Source organism: Pygocentrus nattereri, chromosome 24 (assembly GCF_015220715.1).
Source record: "Pygocentrus nattereri isolate fPygNat1 chromosome 24, fPygNat1.pri, whole genome shotgun sequence".
NCBI classification, from domain to species: Eukaryota; Metazoa; Chordata; class Actinopteri; order Characiformes; family Serrasalmidae; genus Pygocentrus; species Pygocentrus nattereri.
Genome location: NC_051234.1, coordinates 27,553,669 through 27,577,983, shown reverse-complemented (window position 1 = coordinate 27,577,983; position 24,315 = coordinate 27,553,669). Strand labels below are relative to the sequence as shown.

The 24,315-nt window shown below is 39.4% G+C and overlaps 1 protein-coding gene across 3 annotated transcripts in view; it reads right to left on the bottom strand.

The window, feature by feature from the left end:
- Positions 1-24,315, bottom strand: part of smpx (small muscle protein X-linked) — a 31,132-nt gene that overhangs the window by 4,356 nt on the left and 2,461 nt on the right. Inside the window, exons 1-3 of one of the 3 annotated variants that reach the window (XM_017724415.2) lie at positions 20,584-20,688; positions 17,078-17,267; positions 6,623-6,687 (exon numbers count right to left, since the gene is read on the bottom strand). In XM_017724415.2, the coding sequence (XP_017579904.1) occupies positions 6,623-6,661 (39 nt within the window). In that variant the 5' untranslated portion in view covers positions 6,662-6,687; positions 17,078-17,267; positions 20,584-20,688. Of the gene's footprint in view, positions 1-6,622; positions 6,688-17,077; positions 17,268-18,778; positions 18,920-20,583; positions 20,689-24,315 lie in introns of those variants that run through there. The other 2 variants (XM_037534179.1, XM_037534178.1) reach the window with 2 other exon arrangements.

The following is a 24,315-nucleotide window of genomic DNA, read 5'->3' as shown; positions in this document are numbered from 1 at the left end:
GCTTAAACTAACATCCCAGAACCCGCCGTGAACTCTATGGCCACCACCGCTTACTGACTACATCTAGGAGGTTAAGCAGAGAGCGCAGGAGGCTAGCCTCAGTGTTGACCACTGCCTGCAGTGTCACTCACTGGGAGCCCTTGGAAAAATCCCTCAGCTCCACACACTGGCCTTTCTCTTCCTGCTGGACATCAGTACATTCTACAAAGAGCAAAGTGCTTCTATGAAAATGAGCAGTTGTATGAACAGATAAGACTGGGAGCGTCAGGCTTTTTATCTCTAGTTATGGGGCATAAATAGGCTGCTAGTCTTAGCCTAATTTGTATGAAATGGCAAACATACAGCATCTAACAGAGAGGAAATACATTGTATGTCCAAAAGTATCCAGACACCCCTTTTACATAGTGAATTTAGCTACTTTAGGTTCACCCATTGCTGACACAGGTGTCCATAGAAAAGCATTGCCAATGGAGGGGGATGCTCTGGAGCTGCCGCACCTGAGCCAGAGGTCACTGTGCCCAAAGCCAAGTGTCAGATAGAAGGGTATAAAACCCCCCAGCACTGGGCTGCAGAGCAGTGGAACTGTGTTCTCTGGAGTGATGGAGCCCCATCCAACACCTTTAGAATGGGTGGTGTAATCCAGAACTGATCATCCAGTATGAGTACTTGACTTCACTAATGCTCAATCAGATCCTCACAACAATGTTCCAACATCTAGAGTAAAAAGCATTCTCAGTAGAGTTGCTGTTACTGCAGCAAAGAGGGACAAACTCCATGTAACATGCGTCTCTGACTTCAGAAAATACATTAGATGTGCAGGTGTCTACAAACTTTTGGACACACATTGTTTGGTGAAGGCATTCAGTCTCAACAGAACAGCATTATTTCCAGGTCTGTTATACAATGGCCTGTCCATTTTGGCTACATTTACCCAGCAGGGAATGACACGGTAGTGGCCTAAATCCGATCTTTTTCCTCATGTGACACAGATGTGTATCAGTGTGAACAGAAGAAACCGCATTGAATCTGACATTTTTAATTCCGATTTGAGGCGCTTTCATATGTGGTGCCAAAATCCAACCCGCAGCAATGTGACTCAGTCTGAACAGCCAGATCAGAATTCATGTGACTTTTACGTCAATCCAACTCGACATTTGTCATTTCGCGCAGCTGAGAGTCAAATATTCAGGCTAATGTTTCTGTACAAAAATTAGAGGAGACTCACCGCACCTGCTCCCTGTTTGAAAAGGTTTCGAATGAACTGTGGGTGATGAGTCCAGCTGTCAACCACTGGAACTTCATAATCGCTTCTGTGATGCTGGCGAAGATGAAACCGGGAGCGACTGGTGTTTGCTGGTCGTCATGACTGTTTACCTCTGGACAAGCCAAGTGAAGTATTGTTCTTTTGCGCATTCGGGTCAGTTTGGGAGCTGATCTGTTCAGACTGATGTTGCATACAGGTCAAATTTAAAAGACGGTGTGAACAAAAAAATCGGATTTGGTGAGAAAATCAGATTTGGGCCTCTTTTACCTGCTGTGTAAACGTAGCCTTGTTTGATGACCACTGTCATAAGAAAACCTTCTATCTCTGAAAACAGGAATTAGTACATACAAGACTTTGTTACTGCAACATAAAACGCTATTAGTAATCACCACAATTTGTAGGGAAAAAATAGATTTATCTGTTCATGTAACTTTTATTTGAAGCTTGTAACAGATATTAACACATTTTGGTCCAATCCCATTTCACCCCTTGCTCATCCCACTTTGCCCTTCCATTATGCGCGTTCATGCCCTGAGGTGGTGCCCTGATTTTTGTCACAGTTACTAGTGGGAAACTGATTTCCAGCAAGCTCGGAGTGTCCGAGTTGGGGCTGCATCAACAAAAAAATAATGATAGCTGCTTATAAACTCACTGTATTTCAGTTATTCATCAGCCATAACCTTAACACTGCAGGCTGAAGCCATTCACGCATGGAAATACAGAGATAAGCATGTTATGTGACGCATAAAACTGCATAACTGCATAAAAGCATTACCCTTCTCATAAGCATCTTCTGCTCTTCACTTTGATGCAGTTACACAAATAACAGAGACATTCTTTAATAAAAGAAAAAAAGTAAAGTAAAACAAAATCATTTTTGACCAAAATCACTCAAACAGATCAAGCTGTACTTTTGACCTCTGAAGTCATAAGTAGGAACTTCCGAGGAGAACCTGAAGGCAGCAGAATGTTCTTTTTATTTGAGCGTTGTCCCATTTCATAGTGGAAGTTCTCACCTGGCTGGATCTTCCTACACGCTACTAGAATTTTCTGTTGGCCTTTTCAAGATTTTTAACTCTCAATTTAAGATTAACAGTGAAACAAATAGTGTTACAATATATAGAGTTTAGATGCAATAAGCATGACTCTTAAATAAAAGTAAAACTGACAGATTACAGCATTTTTGGTTGCCAGGAAATGTTTAAGAAATATGTTCCACACTGGTGAAACTGGTTCGCATATTGAATGTGTTTACATGCACTCAATAATCCGACATCTGCAGAAAATCTGATTTTGTCAGTAATCTGATCAACACATTTACATGTACTTGATTAATTAGATAATGTGAAAACTACGTCAGGCAGTAATCAGATTTCTGCTTTGCAATGACTAATAAACTCACAGAAGACGTGACAGATGAAATGTAAAATTCAAACTTCATGCTGTGGCTATTTAAAAAAAAAGAAATTGAGCCATTTTACCTGAAAATATGAACAAACATCATCTAGAACATGAAGAATATTTAAATCCTTCATTTCGTCAAGCATGTATTTGGTTTCATCATCACTCCAAAAGTGTTTTGCTGTGTCTCATAGCAACGCTACTCTCTTATTTCCGGTACCGCAGTTTGTTTTCACACATGTTCAGACTGAGAAATCCAAAAGAAATCAGAGTAAGAGTTCACACTGAGACGTCTCAATCAGATTACTAGACCTTACTCTGATCTAAGACATCAGACTGTGCTGTTTATGTGACTGGTTGAATAATCAGATAACTGCAGAAACCCGATTATGATCAGATTGCTAAGTGCATATAAACACACTCATTGTAAAAGCCAACTGGCGTTTTTAAATAGTGGAAAAATTGGATTTATGAGGTTTTCTTATGATAGCCATGGTAACAAATTTCTGTCCAGTACATTTTATCTTTGTCACTGGTTTTATTCTTTCCAGCAAATGTTTTTTTGACATTTTCCTTCACATTTAACCCTTAGAAATCGCAGGTTTACCCGCCAAAATTTGATTTTCATGACTTCTTCGCTCGTAGCTCGTTAAAAGAAGCAGAGAAATTTTGTTGAAAATGCAGATTTTAAACTTTCGGTCTGTACCAGTTTAGTGTTTGTAAGTAGAAGAGGGTATTTTATGATGATTTGAATTTGATGTCTGTTTTATTTTTCAGAAGGAAAAGGCGGAAAAGAAGGAAAATGGTAAATTCCTTTACCATTTGGTCATTGCTTGATGTCAAAACGAACACAAAATGAAGTGTCGATACAGAATGTTAATCAAATGTAAATGAATGAACTGCTTAACATACTGTGCAATTCATTATGTACTTACATAATTATATTTGCCTAGCATAACAACACAAAGTAAGAGCTCGGCTAAGGGTTAAATGTGTTATGGTGTTAATCCACAGGTCCTCAGCCTGTTGCTTTGTGCTGCTGTAGGACTGGCTTTCACAACCTTACCTTCACTCACAGCAACAGCGGCAAACCTGGTCCGAGCCCACAGGCCTGTCCGCCTGCTGTAATTTAGTGACCATACACTCTTTTTCTCTGCATGCATGGCCAGTCTTTCTCTCTGTCCGTGCCCCTGTATTGGACCATATCTACAGCGCGTGGTGGGCTTTTTATAGATTATTCTGTATATGGAGAGTTTTTATGGACAGAAAAGGCGTCTATTTTCAGCTGCAGTGTCTAATGTTTGTATGTGAGCTGTTCTCTCTGTGCTGTGGTGAAATGTAGTCACAACACAAGCTCCATTACTCTGACCCTTTATTAGCTCCCTCCCTCCCTCTCTCTCTCTTTTACCTCCCCCTCTTTTCTCTCTGCCTCCCTTTATTTCTCTTTTCCGCTCTTTATTTCTCCTCTCTCTACCCCTTCTTTCTTTTCGCTCTCTACCTCTCCTTTTCTTTTCTCACTTTTTCTCTACCTCCCTTTCTTAGTTGTCTCTATACCTGCCTTTCTTCTTTTTTCTTTCTTTTGTCTGTGCCTCTCTTCTTTTTCTCTCTCTACATCTTTTTCTCTTCCCCTTTCTTCTCTCTACCCTACTTCTCTCAACCTCCCTCTTTCTTCTCTGCCTTTTTTTTTCTCTTTCTCTCTCTGCCTCCCTTACTTGTCTCTTTACCTGCCTTCCTTCTCTCTCTGGCTTTATTTCTACTTCTATACATTCTTTCTTTTCTCTCTTCATCCCTTTTTCTTTCTCTCTACATTCCCTTATTCTCTCTTTCCCATCTCCCTCTTTATCTTTCTCTACCTCCCTTTCCTATTTGTCTAACTACCTCCTTTTTTCTCCTTTCTCACTCTCCACCTACATTTCTTATCTTTCTTCTCTCTACCATTTCTTTCTTGTCTCTTTACCTTCCTTTCTTCTATCTCTCTATGTCCCTTTATTTCTCTCTTCCTCTCCTTCTTTCTCCTCTCTCTCTACCCCTTTCTTCTCTTTCTCTACCTCTTTTTTCTGTCTTTCACTTTCTTTTCTCTCTTTCTCCCTCTCTCTTCTCTTTCTCCTTCTCCCTCACTCCTCCTCTTTTATACATCCTCTGTTCTTCTCTCAGTCATGCTCGGTCAGTGTGGTGGGCAGCAGTGAGTCAGCGCTCAGAGGAACTTTAACTAAAGCGTGTGAGTGTTTATTTTTATATGCGGTGTGTTTATCAGGATGTTTGAGGCAGAGAGAAGATTTACAGTTAGATTATGCATATAAAGTACAGACGCAGAAGCATGGGCACCATTCTGTATGTGTTTTCTGTACATCATTGGGCTTGATGTGAATTGTGAAACACTACTGTAATGCCTTGTGCATTTGAAACGTGTTTTTACGGTAATAACTCAATGTTCAGAAGGGAAGTTTCTTTTCTGATTAAATTATTAAAATGTTCATGTGGTTTTGGTTTTATTTAGTGAGTAAAGCATCAAGAAGACTTCATCATCAGGAAGGAACACAGCCTGCTGTGTATTAAGACAGGCAGGTATCATGTAATGTTTCAAATATTGTGACAATTCATCGAGTTTTTCTAAAAGACCAAATTAAAATGGACTTAGCAGTACAAAGTATGCCGAAACAGGTCCTCCGGGAATAGGACTTCATTAAAAACTCAAAAAATGGTGGTGTCAAGTTTACCACACTAAATAAAGTGTTAACATGAATAAATATTTCTAGTTTGACCTTTTGAGCCATATGCAGTTCCAGGCTGAAGCCCAGCTGCTTGCATGCTCTTGCTTTGACTCCACAACTGAAGTCCTCTCATTCAAATACAGATTTAATGGTGGTCCTAGGCAGCTTTGCTTAGTGCAAAGACCACTCTTGCACAACGAAGCTGGAACATGCAGCTGCTGTTGCTCTCACTTGATATTGGTAATAAAACTGCAATCTGCTTTCAACTTATTTAGGTTCAGGTTGAATTAAGAGTAATAAATCCATTCTGATGAAGTTTATTTGCATTTGTAAAGCCATAACACAACACTGCTTTTTAAATGAAAAGATCACAATTTAAGGTCAAATTTGGGCAAATGTGATTAAATTGTGATTAAAGCTGCACTGTGTAAATTTGGGGATTTGGAGACCTCTCTGGTGGAAACGTATAACTGCATGCAACATGTGGAAGAACACTTTGTGGTGTGGGCTGTGCCTCAGACCCCTTCCCTGAGCAGACGTAACTGATGACTGTGAGCAAGAAGTAGAATTTAAAGAGAACACAGTCAAAAACTTGGTGACTGATGCGTCTTCTGAGGATGTGAGTGAATTATCTATTTTCAACATATCTTTATCAGTATAATGTTGATTTTGCATTTGAGACCTTAAACATTCTGAGCCTGTATATGTGACATTAATACGTAAAGACGTATGACATGGTCTGAAAAACCTCCTGCAAAATCCAGTCCGAGACCTACTACTTTAACTTATTCAATTACTATTTCCGGCTTTACAGGGGGACTCGCAGCAGTGCACGCTCAAAATATTTTAGTGTGTTTTTCCTCACTTATTCTCCTTTTTTCTGTTTTAACAAAAAAACCGTTACATAATACTTAAATACACAATCTAACGAGATCATGATAAAGCTTTCTAATAATTTGACAGACAAAACAAAAAATGTACATAAATAAGAAACAAGTTGTTTCTCGCCATAAGACTGGAAGAATTCAAAATATGCCTTATTATCATGCAAAGTCCAACTAATCACTACCGAACAAATGAAGAAAGCACGTTTTAATCGCTTTTTTAAAATGAAGAAAGTGTGACAGCTCTACTGTAAATATTCGCCCAACATTACTGATCTTTTTTAAACTTGTTTGAGAATTAAATAATGACATGGACACACTCACACATACAAAAAAACACGTAAACACACTGTAATGCTCACCTGCAGGGCTTTGACGTTTGATGATGGCTGTTTAGACATTGTGCAGAATGACGTCCAAGATGTCGCTGCAAACAAAACAGAAAGTGAGCATTGAGCGGTCCAAACGTTACCCCACTGTGTGTGTGAGCGTGTGTGACGGTGTAAAAGTTAGGCCATTGTTCGCTTGTGCCTTTCAGGTGCTGGGGGATAGTCTTTCCGTTGCTAAGCGACTCCTAAAGTGAAGAGGCAGGGAGGCACAGGACCACCTGAATCATTCATACACACGCTCAGTAGAGTTCAGGTCATGAGACACAAACACACACTAGCATTCTAAATTTGAGTCGCGTTAAGGATCCGTACTGATCCACATGTCTGTTCCTCACTATTAAAACTATATACATATTCAGTGGTAAGTAAAGACAACAGACATGGTAACATTATGAACTTGATATCAGAAAGTAATTTCATACAGTCATATGCAAAGTTTGAAGTTTGAACACCCGAATCACATTACAGTTAGACAGTTAATTCTTCCTCTTTATGTGGAGCTAAATTATAATAAAAAAAATTATATATATATATATATATATATATATATTTTTTTTTTTTTTTTTTTTTTTTTATCTTATATGATCTTGCCATAGCACAAAGTGGCTAAACCATGTGGCTAAAATTGAGTTTTTATGACTTTTTATTAAATATTTATCATATTAAATATACTCTTTTGGTCACATTTGTATCAAAACCACAGAAAACCCAAATTTGCTTGTGAGCAAAAATATTAAAATTGCATGTAATCAAAACAATGAAAACTGGGTACTGATGTCCTGCTAAAGTATAAATGTACAAACTTCCACCAATTTAAACCAATCAGAACAAGCTCCTTTTCTTTATTTTTAATTTATTCATTATTTCCCTCTGGGATCAATAAAGGATTCTGATTGATTCTGATTATACTAAATAAATACATTTTATATTGACAGTCTGTTTGTTGATCTTGATCTCTATCTATATAGCACAGCTGTCGATATGGAGAGGAGAGAATTACTTGTGAACACAAGTAAACTTCCTACAAATACAGATTTAGTAATAGCATCACTTTGTATATATCTGCATCTGTTTATTTTATTATTGAAAACAGCGATTGTGAACATCTAAATGGTAAAGATGTGCAGATGTAGCTCTTTGTTTCAGCTCAAACAGATCCCTTCACTGTTTGGAACTAGGAAAATGAAAGACACAGGGTGATAACGGCTGCCTTCATAGAAGGATGAGATGTAGAGATTAAGGACGGTTATTTTCATAATCTAAATACACGGAAATGCACTTGTGTTACTCCACCTCAGTCTGTGCATGTAAATGAACCTGAAAGTGCCTCTGGCGAATTAGCACAACATATCCTGGGACGTTGGCTCAGATGTATAGAGACTACAGACAGTACAGATAGTGGAAAAGGACACAAGAGGGCAGAGGATGTAACCTCACTGCGGGTGACTCTGGGACAGCCGTGAAAACAACAGTTTATGTGCGTGTGTCTCTGTTTGTGTCTCTTACAGTCACTCATTACCACGTGGTTTATAAACAGAGAGGAACTGTTATATTTCTAAATGGCTCATTCTACCGATCTGGTTCAGATCAGAGCTGCAATATTTAAATAAAAAGTTTAAACGCCCTTGGTTACGTTACATGTTTTGTTGGTTTAAGTGTAAACATGCTCTACAGAGAACACACTTAAATATGGCATTCAGGGCACAATTTCTATTTGCTTTTGGAAAATATCTGGATAAATATTGGAAAGAGAATAAAATATAAACTACTGATATACTTTTCAATATATAAATTCAGCAAATAAACAGTATTTGTGCATTATAATGTACAGAATGTTCTCGAGATGCATTAGGTTTACTTGATTTAAGTGTGCACATCATTTCCAAATGAATGCGGTATATTCTAGTTATCACTCACTGTATAAGTATGTCTTTCAGTTGACTTACTGTTGACAATTATTGTTGATGTAATAGAAGTTATTAAAGTGCACATTTGAATCAAGTAAATTTAATGCATTACTTTTTTACTGTGCCATCTAAAGGTGTGCTGCAATACAACGGCCTGGCTCAAATTTCAGATGATTTCAGGCGTAGAAAATACTTATGGGGGCATTTTGGCCTAAAATCAGTGTTAAATCTGTTGCATCTCAGCCTCATTGGTTCAACAGCCTACACAATGTTGTATTTTCAGCAGTGTTCTTGCACTACAATACCCAGCATACATTATACAAATACATCGTATGATCCGTGAGGATCCTTACACAGTGATGAAGAAATGCACAGATGTGGATGCTGATATATACAGACATGATGCACGACTTCCTAGCAGTGACTTTAGTTGTCAGGCTTCCTTATGCAGTAGCCAGCTGCAGAAAAAAGCCCTCCTTCAAGTATCCACCCCAAAGAAGGTGCAGTTTTGAAGTTCTTTCCTTTTGAATTTCCTTCCACTTTCAAGGTACATCATCAGAAGGGGATTTTCCATTTTTTAAACTGGAAAGTCTTTCTCTAGGGTCCACTGTGGCACCACTGAAGGAGCATATTTACATACAGATGTGCACTGGTTGCATTTTGAATTTGGCCAGAACCTCCCTTTAAGAAGATGTACATCATATCATTTTGGAAGATTTGTACTTTACTCTGAATAACATTTTACATTCAGCACTTTTACTCAGTTACATTTCCAAAACACAAAAACAAACATTTTACATTTTTCTCCTCACATTTTAAAAAATTCATGAGATTTTTTTGTGTGCCAGTCAAGTGAGTTTTAGAGCCACTGTCAAAAAAATGTAAAATAGCAGACTTTGAGAAAAGTTACAATATTTTGAGAAAAAAGTGAGATTTTGTTACGTTAAAATTGTTATTTTTTGAGAAAAAAGTCATAATATATCGAGAAAGTTGTAGAATTCCGACATTCAAGTGGGATTTTACTAGGAAGGTTGCAGCAACTTCCTGGTGTTAAAATGAGGGGCGTTGAGTTGGTAGAGTTTTTGGTATTTTGGTACTTTGGTATCAATTTCACCCATTAAGAAAATCACCATCTGCTGGACCATCAGCACCAGATTGTTATTAGTATAAGAAACAGCAGTGCAGGAAACTGTTAAGTGACCCTTTTTAGTCCCACAATGGGGAAATTTCACTTCCACATTTTAACCCATCTGTGCAGTGAAACACCACATGCACACTAGGGAGTACACACACACACCAGGGGGCAGTGAGCACACTAGCCCTGAGCGGTGGGCAGCCCTATCCACAGTGCCCAGGGAGCAGTTGGGAGTTAGGTCCCTTCCTCAAGGGCACTTCAGCCATGTACTGTGGCTCAAGGGATCGAACCAGCGACATTCAGGTCAAAAGGCTGGTTCCCTAAACTCCAGCCCAATTTTGCCCCCAATGTTTATTTACAATAAAGATGGACCAGATGGACTTTGGAAATTGTCTCTATTGTTGAAGAAGAGCTCGCAGGTAGTGTTTGACTGAGGCCTATCGGTGGGTTCATCTCCTTGCCATTCAAAGAGGGCATGTAGTTTCAGAGGAGACGGTGAAAATGATAAAATGATCGATCCTGAAGGAGGGAGTCTTAAAGGTACAGTAACAAAAGCAACCTGTTTAATTCTAAGTCATAAGGAGAGGTTGCAGAACTGTCATGTTAAAGTGAACTATGAATGTTTTTTGGACAACAAACCACACAAACACAAGTGGACCTTAAGTAAAAAGATCAAATACAAGACTGTTAGATATCTCCGTTTCTCAGGAACTTCGCAGTAAACACAGCTAACTCATGGACTGATGAATATGTGGGTCGTTTGCAAATACGAGTGACCACCAGAGAGGGACTTTCCAGAATGAGTCCTCTGCCAGTATGGAGAGAAGCGCAGGCTTTATACAGATACTGATTTAACAGATGGCAGACTTTCAAACAACTGATGGGGTGGTTAGAATTAAAATATAGCAGACTAACTCTAAATATACCTAAATACACTAAAACATCTGCTTAACCCCAAAATTCTTAACCCAGAACCTAACTGGCCTTTTAAGAGTTATAGACAAAACAAAGTGAAAATCTCCAGTGTTATAGTAGCTTAACCCCTTGAAATCCCAGGCTTATTCTATACTAAGTCTTATTATTCAGCAACTACAAGGACTTCAGTGCAAACTGGCTGAGCTTTTCTTAGGTAACAGAAGTGTGTAATAAAACTTAGGTCCTGCTAGCAGAGCTTGGCTTTTTAAGGAGTTAACTTTATTTGTTAAAACATTTACTTTCTACTTTTGTTTAAACCTTTGGTTCCAGACTCCAGTAAGATTTTGACACAGTCTCCATACTTTAACCACAGTACAGGTTCTCTGCACTTCGTCCACCCCTGAGTATTTCAGATGAACCCGTTTCCTCCCTCAAAGTAACGAGTGTGAATGCACAGTGCAGAAAGTAGTGGTTTAAAAAAAGGCTATTTCCTCGAAATGCAGTGTCTCCAGTAAAGGCTCTAAAAATAGACATACTTTAATTAGACACTTCATATTATATGTTTCATTCCTGCCCATCAGTGCATTCTGTCCCTTACACTCAGAGGGATCTTGATGGGTCAGGCTGAGCTCACGGTGGGGAAGATACACTTGCACATTGCTAGTGGCCTTAGCGACCGTAACTGGGTTGTTGTTTATATCAACAGTGGAGCTTGGGGACTTAAAGTGGTCTGCAGCTCGGGCCCTGAGCGCCGCTATATTTATCTCTACAGAAAGAGACCAGCTGCCCTGCACACGGCCTCCGCTCACATACCCCACATTAGACAGTTCTTCACCCCCCTCCCAACATATTTTACTCCCATACACAGTTTGGAATCAATGCTTTCATGAAAATCACTGCATCACGTATGAAAATGTGTGAACACCTCCAGCCAAATGACATGTTGTTGTGAAAATAAGTGAACTCTACACACTTGAATATGGCATTTTTCTGCAACTTTAAGTGAAGGAAATGTGCCATCACTTTCTTGCAAGTCACATTATATGTTTTATTGCTTTTCCAATGTTACACAAAGCAAATTAACTAATTGTGCATTAAAATGTGTGTGTGTGTTTTTTCTCTGTAGAGGATGTGTTCTTCTGCATATGACTGCACATGTAATAAGAGTATACAGAGTTATCATTAAATGTATACATGCACTCAATAATGTGATCATAATCAGGTTTCTACAGTTATCCAATCACTCAAATGGTCATGTGAACACCATACGCCAATCTAGAAACCCGACAGAGCTGAATTTCAGCTCAGTAATCAGACTCAGTGACTAAACTCTTACTCTGAGTTCTATAAGATTTCTCAGTCTGCGCGTGCACGAGAACAGACTGTGAACTGCATGAGAAGAAACAAAGCACTTCTGGAGCGGCGCTGAAATCATACACGAAATAAACGATTTAAAAATTCTTCATCTTCTAAAACCCAGAGTTTCCCCATTATCTGATTACTCAAAAGCATGTAAATGTGTTGATCGTATTACTGACAAACTCTGATTTTCTGCAGTTATCGGATTATTAAGTGCATGTAAACACATTCCATGTCTTCTTGTTCCCAAAATACTTCAAATAATCTAAAATACCCCTGTTGTCTTCTTTGTAATATCTAAAATGTATTAAATTAGCACCTATATGGGATTTCTGGTCCAATATTTTTCAAGTACATATTTAAAATACATCAGCCAAAGCTGCTTCATCAAATGTTTTAGGCCAAAATCCATCTGGATCAGCATAACAGAGAAATAACATTTATTCTTTAAGGCTTACAAAATGCAGCAAATTAAACGAAACGCAAATATTTTAATATAGTAGCCCAGCGTCACTTAAGTGTTCCAGAGTATCATGGAATATGATATCATGATGAACATGATATGCATCATCATGCAGTCATAATATGAATCTACATTGAGCAGGTGACTATAGCAGGGGTATGTATTTTTACTGGAGAAGAATTCAGACGAAAGCGTATGTCACAAATGTTACAGCTTACTCTGTACAGCGTTTAACTGCACCGTTTCAATGGAACTGAGGGGTTAGATGTATGTATAAGTCCCCCATACATATTTCTATGAGGGGACTTTTGGGTGTCTCTCACTGTGTTCACTGGAAGGCTTAGTTACAACATATAAAAGTGTGTAATAAAACTTTGGGCCTGCTGGTGGGCCCTGGCCTTTTAAGGGGTTAGTGGGTGGAGGGGATTAACTTTCCTCCCCCATTATAAGAAAGCTTCTACATCTACAGCTGTCTAAGTGACACCCATGTATGTGCATCTAGGCTTGCCAGGTGTCCACGTTGGACCAGAGTCCAAATTGTCCAATAACTGCTGTAGCATTACTTTGTCGATTATCTATACCAATGTTTCTCAGCCCTGGTCCTGTACATTTTTGTTCATTTCCTGCTTTAACACACCCACGTTAACTCAATAATGGGCTGTTAATGAGCTGATGAGTTGGATCAGGAGTGCTGGAAGCACTAAAAAGTAAAGTGCAGAAGAAACACTGATCTACACAACATGATTGTGGAAGCTGCCAAAGGATTACACTGATTAACATGATTTTCTCACTGAGCAAACTTCCTCAGCCATTCAGAAGTGAAGGGAAATCTTTCAGCCACTGTGGATCAAACGACAACCCAGTCAGTTTAACATTAGCTGACAGGCAGTCATCGTCTTCTACGGTAGCCTTCATGGTAGCCTAACCGCCCATCTTCAGACTTCTCAGCTATGTTTGTGGCTGAGAACCTAAGGCACTTGTGGCCATTTGAGCTACTAAACACACACACTAAACACTAATTTATGTACAACGTTACTAACCTAAACGTCCAGTTGAGTCTCACTGTAAAGGAGCAGTGGTATGGACAGTTCGTCCCGACCCACCCAAAAGCGGAAATGAAAACCCCGGCATGGGTTATTAAAGTGGTCACCGACCCTGGTCCTGAAGATCTACCTTGCTATGGAGTGCCACACTTGCTCCAGCAAATCAAGTAGTCCCTGAATGGCTGGATCAGATGCATTAGTGTTAAGTAAGGGGACAGGGCAGCATGTTACGTGCGGGCTTTTGCTAAACTCTGTATGAAAGTAGATTCTCCAGAAGGAGGGTTGGTGACCACTGCTTTACTGGGATATGTCATAATGTTATAGCCATGACACAAGCAGTGCTGAGTGTAGCTGAGAAAGTTGTCTTTTGTCTGCCATGTTTTTTGCCAAATCCATTTTATGATTATTCATTTTTTCCCCACCAGGTGTGGTGCTACCCCTGTTGACTATGCACACATTGGAATCAAATAAATTCAGTGCTTCACTTTTTACAACATTCATATACTGTGTATACTTACAGGCTTCCTTTTTACTATATTAAGCCAAGTAGAAACTATGTAAACCTGTTCCCTGCTTTGTACCTTCTCTACTCTCTCCTGCCTGCATTATCTCATGGTATCACCACAGACTCCATTATTCAAACCAAATGTCAAATTCAGTTTTCCTCTGAACACATGTTGATTTCTAACAATAGTGCCATGTATGCCAGCTGGGTTATGAAAGAGCCCACAGCACACTGTATTATGCAAAGCAGCACGGCACTGTGGCCTCAAGGCCGTGTTTGGAGGCCTGTGCGTTCACCCCGTCCTTATATTACCAAACCGCTTTCGCAGCACTGAAACCTCAGACTGAATGTTAAGTGGACATTATGCCCTTTAAATTGACCTATCTTTAGTGAATGCACCAAGTCTGTAGACCCAAAGGCTACAGGACCCAAAACCTCCACCCTCAGGGTCAATAACATCATATATACTGTATTAACCCATTAATATCCATTCCTGCTGAATTTGGTCCATGAGCACCAAATGAGATCAAACGGTCAAACCATGTGGCTAAAAAGTTCATATATCATATTAATTGTAGACTTTTGGTTACATGGACTGTTGATTTGTAACAAAGAAAATTTGGTTGTGAAAATGACACATACATAAGATTCAAATGGGCTGGATGTTCCTTCAAGGTATAACTATATAAATCTATGCCACTGTGCCAAGCAGAACAAACTCTGTGTCTCTATATCCTTACCTTTCAAAATTTAGGCACTGAATGAGAATTAGTTTAGTAATGGTCATGCATTTAAATAATAGCTTTTTGATTTGAAATGCAAGGCATTTTGGATATAACAACATTCTCACTGTTATACAGCTGTTGTATTTATCATGGAATCATCTACAGCTGTTTTTCATCTTAAATTTAAAATAGCCTCATATTACATTATATGATTTTATGCATATATCTGTAACAAAATGTATAATTATAAAAAAATAGTAAACTTAAGTTTCAATGACAAAAATGTGCACACGTGCAGGTTTGTGCAAATGTTTGTGCACCCCTGGTTTTGTTGATGTTCTAAGTGAATATTCTGTTTAATTTACTGAATTTACATAATAAAAACTATAACAAATGTTATGGCACATCTAATATTTTGTTATGTGTTAAATTCAGCAAATAATTAGAAATTAAGAACACACTAAAATCTGAGTGTGTTCTTTGAAGAACATGTATTGTTTTATTTCTGTTAAATTAAATTGATACGATAATAAAAAGCTTAGAATTTACAGAAGTAAGCCTTGGTGAGTCTATTTAGAGAGAAAGAAAAGGTCCAACGCAAGCTGGAAGTTTGGCTCGTTTTGCTTGTTAATTTGTTTGCATATTTTGTTGCTGTCCTGTCAAAACCTCATTTCTTTCCAGTTGTTTATCAATTTCATCTTTGGCATATGTGTATGATCAAACTCACATCTGGCAGAAAGCATGTATATATTTAAGCATAAACATTTAAGAAATTTTTTGATAAATGCCTGATTTGCAGTTAATTCCTGTTGGAAACACAGGAACGGTTGCATAGGGTTTACTACGATATTCCAAGTGATATTCTAAAGTGTTGCTAGGCAATTGCTAAGGTATCTTATGCCGTTTGTAAATTGCTGCTAGGCAGTTGCCAAGGCGTATGGGACATGGCGTATGTATTTAGGTTTTCATAGGGAGTTACCAAGTGTTGGCTTTGTGTTGTTTAAAATGAATAGGATGAAATTGGAGGAACAAGGGATGAAAAAACGACAGAGTAGAGGAGTGCAGGTCAGTATGGCTGTGGATTAGAGCTTGAGGACCTGCCCTGAGTGAGTACATGCATTTTGTTGGCTGTTGGGCAAAGAAGTAATAGAGTTTGTGTGGTGGAAAAAATGAATATGAGTCTATGGGAGAAACAAGGGATGGGAAAAAAAGTGACAAACAAGCGAGTGTGGGTCAGAAAAACAGGGAATTTGTGCTTGGGGGCCTGCCCTGCCCTGAGATAGTGTCTGCGAAATGGTGATTTTTGTTCAAATAGATGTACTGTAGACTGTCACGCAATTTTTCCATCCCATTCATTCCTATGGAAAATTTTCGCAAAATTCCATTATTACACGGAATCCATGCATCCGATCAAAAAGCTGCATACCAGCACGCATCACATAATCAGACCGGACGACCTGGAATGGGAACAGGGTTGATATCTCAAAAACTGCGGGATGAGTTAAGCGGCAAAGAAATGGCCGAAAAATAAGAATAAAAGAGAAGAACAACAATATAAATCGGATAATTAATTTGTGCACAACAATCTCAGACAAAAGTGGATGTACTTATTGCAGATTTTAAAAATTTAAAACGTTTGTTCTTGTTTATTTCACATTTTATTCTTTCTAGTTGTCATTTTAACACCATACATTTTTGGTCAGTAGAGGGAGCAGTGCACTCACTTCTCAATCTCAAACTCCACCTACAAGCACAGCCATTGTCTCACAGGCTGCTAAATGCTGACTTTTTATTGGTTCCTCACCGAAACATGTGCATGAAATAAGGCATACTTTATGTAAATTATATGTAAATGAGGTGCTGTTAGGCTGGCGCTTGATTTCACGCAGTGCATTTGAAACCATTGCATGTAATAACTTTCTGTGAGGGAACTTTTAGAGGCATTAAACTCTTCCGACATCCTATCAACACTGAACAATTCTGACTCATTAAGATTCTCTAAAACGGAGCATTTCACATCAAACCACTCTAAATCACTGACTACATCTTAAACATGTAATTAAGCAATTCTTTTTTTTTCTTTAAGAACTTTTTTTTGCTTTTCTTACAAATGTAACATTTTGGAGATACGAGGTTTTGTTATGGTGGCTACATAAACTATTTAAATGAGTTTAGTTAAGCAGTAGGTCAAAATACTGGCTTATTTATAAGTACTATTTGGCTCTTCGTGTGTCGACACTGCAGACTTCCAAAAACTGTGATACATTATACTATATGAAAACAAGTGTGACCCGCCAGATACCCAAAGACTCCCAACACTCATAAACCATCACACATAAGGACTCATTCGTCTTCTCTTGCCCTTCAGGGTCTTACCTACTGCTGGAACTGTCCAACGCTGTTTTCCTCCGTGTTTAGGCCAGGCCAGGTGCGGACGTGCCACTTCCTCTGCGTCCCGCTCTCTCCCTCTCTCCTTAATGGGCCAGTCTGGTCCCGCGTGGTCCAGTGGTGTCTTCGATGGACTCTGTCCTTCTCTCTGTCTCTCTCTCTCTCTCGCTCTCTCTCTCTAGGTTGCAGAGTGGCAAAGGGATTCCTCTCATATCTGGGATTTGTTCTCACTATAAATAGCCATGTGATACACACTGCTTTCTATCTACACTGTCCACACACCCATCACAGTCACTTCTTCATACACTCACTCTGTGTAACTCTCACACATTCATATATAGTTAATTAAGGCCTACTCTTAGATTGCGTCGAAGCCACATACACAGTCCAACTCACAGTCATGTGAAGTCCACAGGACAATACTGCAAAATGTTGTATCCACACACACACACACACACACACACACAGTGTTTATATACACACATTGTATATCACTGCTGTCAAATGGTCACTTTATAGAAGGAAAAACATACTCTACTTTAAATGTAAGTCAATGGAACCAGACCTCTTTCCAAGTCATTCTGGGCTGTTTCTTTTGCCCATTTATCATGAAATGTACAAAGTTAAGTTAAGTGATACCACAACTGGGGAAATTCCACCTCCGCATTTAACCCATCCGTGAAGTGAAACACCACATACACACTAGTGAACACACACATTAGGGGGCAGTGAGCACACTTGCCCTATCCACGGCACCCGGGGAGCAATTGGGGGTTAGATGTCTTGCTCAAGGACACCTCAGTCATGTGCTGTCGGCCTTGGGAATTGAACCAGCAACCTTCCGGTCACAGGGCCAGTTCCCTAACCTCCAGCCCATGACTGCCCCACAAACAATGTAAATGGGACATACATTTTAAAATTAAGCCAGAAACTGAAAATGGCAAAAATGGAGATACAAGGTTTTGTTCAGACAGCAGCAATATATACACATACACACACAGCACTGTACAAAGGTCAGAGATCAGCCCTTGTTGATTTCATTTTCTAAAGCAGAGAACAAATATTTGGTGCCATTTTGTGTGTAAATTTAATAAATTAAGAATGGTCTCTGAAGTTTGCATGGGACTTATTTTTCCCATAAGTATATAATTTATTGCTTTAACAGCCTGGCATCATTCAGCCATGCATGCTTCATTCACATGGACAAATCCTCATTAAAGGCTCTTTGACATTTTCTCATCAAAAAGCTCACTGTCATTGTCATTATTGCCATCTATCAAGCCTCTGACCCCTCTAAGCACTGCTACCAAATGACCACATGCAATATCTGCGAGGGATCATTTCTCTAGTGTGACACTTTGATCAAAAGTGAGTTACTTGAGATAAACAGAAAATTAACTGGCAATCATTTTTAAATTGCCACCAGGCCTATGAATACACACTGTGAGTATATTTAGCTTTAACCCAGATCAAATCGGCCTCAATGTACATGGAGGGTGTGATGAGGAAAATGGAAAAAAATGTAAAAAAAAAAAATAAGTATGCCTTAAACTTCATTCAAACTCCACCTACTAAACTGACAGACAGCTCTAAGATGAGAATTAAAGCTAAGAAACTAATGAATTCATGAAACCCTCAAATACTCAGTATCAGAGAAGTGTAAAAAGCCATGGCACCTCTGAAGTTTACCTGTTGTGATGTTAATGCAAGGTCCACGCTACGTTCCTCGCTGTAGTAACGCAAAACACCACGCCCTGTCTGGCCTTTTTCAGGTCCTCTCCTTCTTCCCTGCCTCAGACAAGCTCAGTAATGCTTGCTCCTTAATAAGATCCTGACCCAATTTAAGCTCTGGTGTGTGGAGCTTAAACTGCCCAGGGAACTTTCTGATTGGCTCATGGTTTGACATGACAACTCATTCCCAGTGGCACCAGTCCTGCCAGTCTGCAGCATTCTCAGGCCCATAACCAGGCCGGTTTCAGCTGATCATAACAGGCCAAAAATCTGGTCACTTCTCAGTTTGACATACAACGTTAGCCCAAAGTCAAGCCTGAACAATGGAAGCGTGTTCAAATTGGACAACCCTTAATTTTTGGCTTACGAAACTCAGAAAATAAGTTTGTATTGCGTCTCCAGAGAAGCAGGTCAAAATACTAGCATGCAAACAAAGCGTCTGAAATCTTTACTAACTCAGTCGGCAGTGGACTGATACTCATGTAAGAATATCAGTGAATGGAAGATTTAAGAGAAAACACAAAGTCATCATGTAAGGATCTAATAAAGAAGACAGCTATTCTACACTCTATGTCAAAGAGGGTTCCTTGTGGTTCCACAAAAAACATTTCAATGGATGGTTCTTGAAAGAATATCCAAAATATGTACATAATTTGAATTTCGTCCTAATTAAATGAGTAAAATATTTAAAATGTTTCAATATAAAATGCTATATAAAATGCTATATAAAGAGACATGTACTGTGTTAGAACCATTTACAGTGGTGGTGACAGGAACCAGGAGTGTTTAGTGCCTCTAAAAGCTACAGTCATATGCAAAGTTTCAACACCCCCAGTCAAATGACATGTTTTGCTGACTTTCTAGGTGAAAACAAGTTAACACACCCTCTACAGGCGACATAAATATGACACTGTTCTGCTAATTTTAGTGCACAGTTTCTATGTATTTGCTGAGTTTAACATATTGGGCGGGGGGGGGGGGGGGTCTGGGGGGGGTGTGTAAAATATACCTTTAAAAATGTACCGTGTGACTTTTGCACAGGCCACATTATCATTATTTTTTTTTTGGATTTTCAAACATAAGCAGAAGTGTGCTCCTTGTAGAGGATGTGTAAAACATTTAATGTGATCAGGAGTGCCCAAACTTTTGCATACAACTACATAAAAATAAATGAACAAAATAAAAATGCATTAAATGGATACAAGTACATGGTATGATGCCTGAGAATCATTCTTTTATAGGAGAAAGTTTTCGAACAGAAACTTCATTTATTTATTTGTTTGTTTGTTTACTTTTTTGGCATTTAGTCATGGTGGACAGATACATGCAAAGTGGCATAAGGTAATGTAGTACCCAAAGATTTACCACTACTACCATCATGAAAATTATATTACATATATTTAACTTAAATATGTGTTTTTATATTTACATGTAGTATTTACATTGTAGATGCTACTAGCTCATATGAACACTACTGTAAAGAAATCAGAGTTGAGTGAATGCTCCAGAACTGTGCATTTCATATCAACGCACTCTGAACATATCACTCTTTTCATATCTAACACTCAAGCTTACATCAGAGCTATTGCATTCTGCAGAAATTTTGAATAATAAAATTCTGGTGGAATTTCCCTTCCATATAATGTATCTGCACATAGTTAAATTTCCTAAAACCACACTTCCAAAGCTAAAACAATTAAAGAACCATTACTTTTTCTGCCTGTATCTCAAACCATCCATACCATCTCTTTGAAGTACCTTACCTGATTGAAAACTGTGTGCAGACTGGCTTTGCTTCTCTCTCTCTGACCTTCGCAGGTTACAGAGCTGTCAGTGTAGCATCTCCATGCAGACGGCAGGTCTAGGTCTATGCAAATCCACTCCTAAGCGCTCCACCTTTAACTGACACAACACTTCCTCCTTGACCGTCCACTCCGCGGCACCCACATGGAGCTTCAGCCTCCTGTCCATTGGCCATGATCTCACCCGCCACTCAACGGGTTTGGCCCAAGCCTGGCAAGCTACCAACACAACAGGCAGCAGGAAAATACTTGGTGTGGCTCATTGAAATAACAAAGAATAGACTGGACCAAAGAAGAGGAGGCCTAACTGTAGGCCTTCACAGACAGACTGACTTGGTGACCTTACATAAGACACCAGCCTCCCCTCCTATCACCATAATTGCTGTCTATCTGCAACACCTATCTTAGATAATGACTCTTTTCATAATGTCCACTTATCTGAAGGGTTACTGTCCGCCTCTTTTCCTCATGACCCAGCTTGATTTTGCTCCTGTACGAAAAGATCCCACAGTTCTTATTGCTGTATTTAGGATCTCAACATTTAAAACCAATCACTATTCCTTGTTCCAGAATTATGATCTGTAGTCTAGATCCAAAGCCACGGCAGCTCTGCTTCCTTAACAGTAGCACCTGCTCTCGACCTGTGACCCTTCGTGGCATTTGTGGATCCTCTTGCCTTTACTTGCTTAGATGTTAGGCCATGTTAAAACCTCCTCAGAATTCCCAGTAATTATCTACATATGTCGGTAAAGACTGAAGTACAGGAAAAATGACCGGAGATTGCTGGATACAAGCACTAGATGTCAGTATTTAACAGAAACTGCACAGGGGTGGCTTTCTTTATCTGCCAAGTCCAAGAATCAAAGTCAGGTTTGGATACAAAATCAATTTCAGAACAAGTGGCAGTGACTGGCTTTTTAAAAGCAGTACGTTACGGCATGTTTTAGTCCTCACATTCATAGAAATACGCCTATTGTAAGGTATTCATAGAAATAGGCCTATATCCTTACAGTAAAGTCACATATATTCTACATGTGAAGTGTGCAAAAACCATGTGTCCACAAGTAATCACGTTTTTCCATATGTGAACATGCTTTTCACTTTTTTTATGTTATCACATATTTTTAACATGTGAACACACATTTTCAACTGTCATGTCAACTGTGCATTTTTTTTAATGCGACTATTTTTGTAAAGAAAATAAAACGCTATGTTCACATTACCAGGTTGAAGTGGCACAAATCAGATTTTTTGCCCTAATGTGACTCAGACCTGATGTTATCAGGGCTGTGTGGACACAAATCTGATCTTTTCAAATCCGACCTGACACATGTGGTCCTACATCGGATACGTATCCAATTCATGGCCATGCGACATTAATGTGACGCTCAGGTCGGAATTCATGTGCTTTTTTCACGGGGCATGTGCCATCATTCAGTGTTACCATAGCAGCAGCGCCAAGCAGAAGTTAAAGCCTGTAAACGATGGAAAAGCTGCACATCTCACTTTTTTCACCTTCGTCTCGCTCCAATAATGAAGCTGAGAGTTGATCAGAGTTAATGATCTTCTCAGCAAAGCTCGTTCTGCTCGTTAGTTTGTGCTGATGATGAATGTGATTCATTCACGTGACGTTACTGAGTAGGATGTGTTCATGCGGGTCATTTCAGGACGCCGGTTCATCACATAAATGCTGGATCTGAGTCACTTACCTAAACGAGTGTGAACCATCATGTCAGAAAGATCGGATTTGAGTAAAAAATCGGATTTCAGCAATGAGGCTTGTAATGTGAACGTAGCCTAAGTGGTGTGTTTACAATTGCTTTTTTATGATCAATCAGGATAAAATCCAGATTATTTGGCATCCAGTAGGGAAAACAGACTATACTCAAAAAACATAAATGACTTGAAAGACATTCCCTTTAAAATCAGATGGGAATAGATGAATGTTCCCCCACCTAGTCCTGTAGTCCTGTGCAGTGTGTACTACATAGTTTGCATTATTGCTCTAATACAATTGACTGAGCTCCAGAGACTTGATCATGATTTTATGATAAGACTCAGGTGCAGTGCAGGTGGACTACAGGACTGGAGGTGGGTAACACCGAAGTACACCAGGATGTATGTCAAGAAACTCATTCACGATGGTGTTTTTAGAGATGGGTATCTACCGAGTCAAAGTCCTGATGTTTCTTTTTGAGAATCTGTCCCCACATGCAGTTCTGGATCTATCAAATAAGCAACATAAGCAGCTGCTTGTCTTAGCGGCCCTCGGCTGCAAGGGGCCCCTTAACAACGTCTGGGTTATTACTGTATTATTATGTTGACTAAGATGCATAAGTGAGGGGGAACGAGCAACTTATTAATCATGTCTCAAAAATGTACACATCTAGAGCTGAAAAATGGAAAAGAATATATTAGTGTTGTTAACGTCATGCATTTGTTTTGGCTTGTAGGTGGTTAATCCAGGTTTAGATACCCAGGCTGTGATTAATCTAGGTTTAGATACCCAGGCTGTGATTAATCCAGGTTTAGATACCCAGGCTGTGATTAATCCAGGTTTAGATACCCAGGCTGTGATTCATCTAGGTTTAGATACCCAGGCTGTGATTAATCCAGGTTTAAATACCCAAGATGTGATTAATCCAGGTTTAAATACCCAAGGTGTGATTAATCCAGGTTTAAATACCCAGGCTGTGATTAATCCAGGTTTAAATACCCAGGCTGTGATTAATCCAGGTTTAAATACCCAGGCTGTGATTAATCCAGGTTTAAATACCCAGGCTGTGATTAATCCAGGTTTAAATACCCAGGCTGTGATTAATCCAGGTTTACAAACTCAGGCTGTGATTAACAAAGAATTAGAGGCTTAGGCTGTGATTGTGATTCATAACACTGCAAACTCACACTGACCCATTTTAACACTGCATGCTGACCCCACACTGAGCCACTATAACACACTGAACACTGACCCCCTTTAACACTACACACTGACCCACTATAACACACTGAACACTGACCCCACACTGTGCCCACACTGGCCCACTTTAACACTACACACTGACCCACTATAACATACTGAACACTGACCTCACACTGACCCACTATAACATACTGAACACTGACCCCACACTGACCCACTAAAACATACTGAACACTGACCCCACACTGACCCACTATAACATACTGAACACTGACCTCACACTGACCCACTATAACACACTGAACACTGACCCCACACTGACCCACTAAAACATACTGAACACTGACCCCACACTGACCCACTATAACACACTGAACACTGACCCCACACTGACCCACTATAACACATTGAACACTGACCTCACACTGACCCACTATAACACACTGAACACTGACCCCACACTGACCCACTATAACACACTGAACACTGACCCCACACTGACCCACTATAACATACTGAACACTGACCCCACACTGACCCACTATAACACACTGAACACTGACCCCACACTGACCCACTATAACACACTGAACACTGACCCCACACTGACCCACTATAACATACTGAACACTGACCTCACACTGACCTCACACTGACCCACTATAACATACTGAACACTGACCCACTTTAACACTACACACTGACCCCAGACAAAGCATGCTGCAGATCATTTTTTAATTGTCCGGCCTACTTTCTTGTGTGGGGTGGGAAAA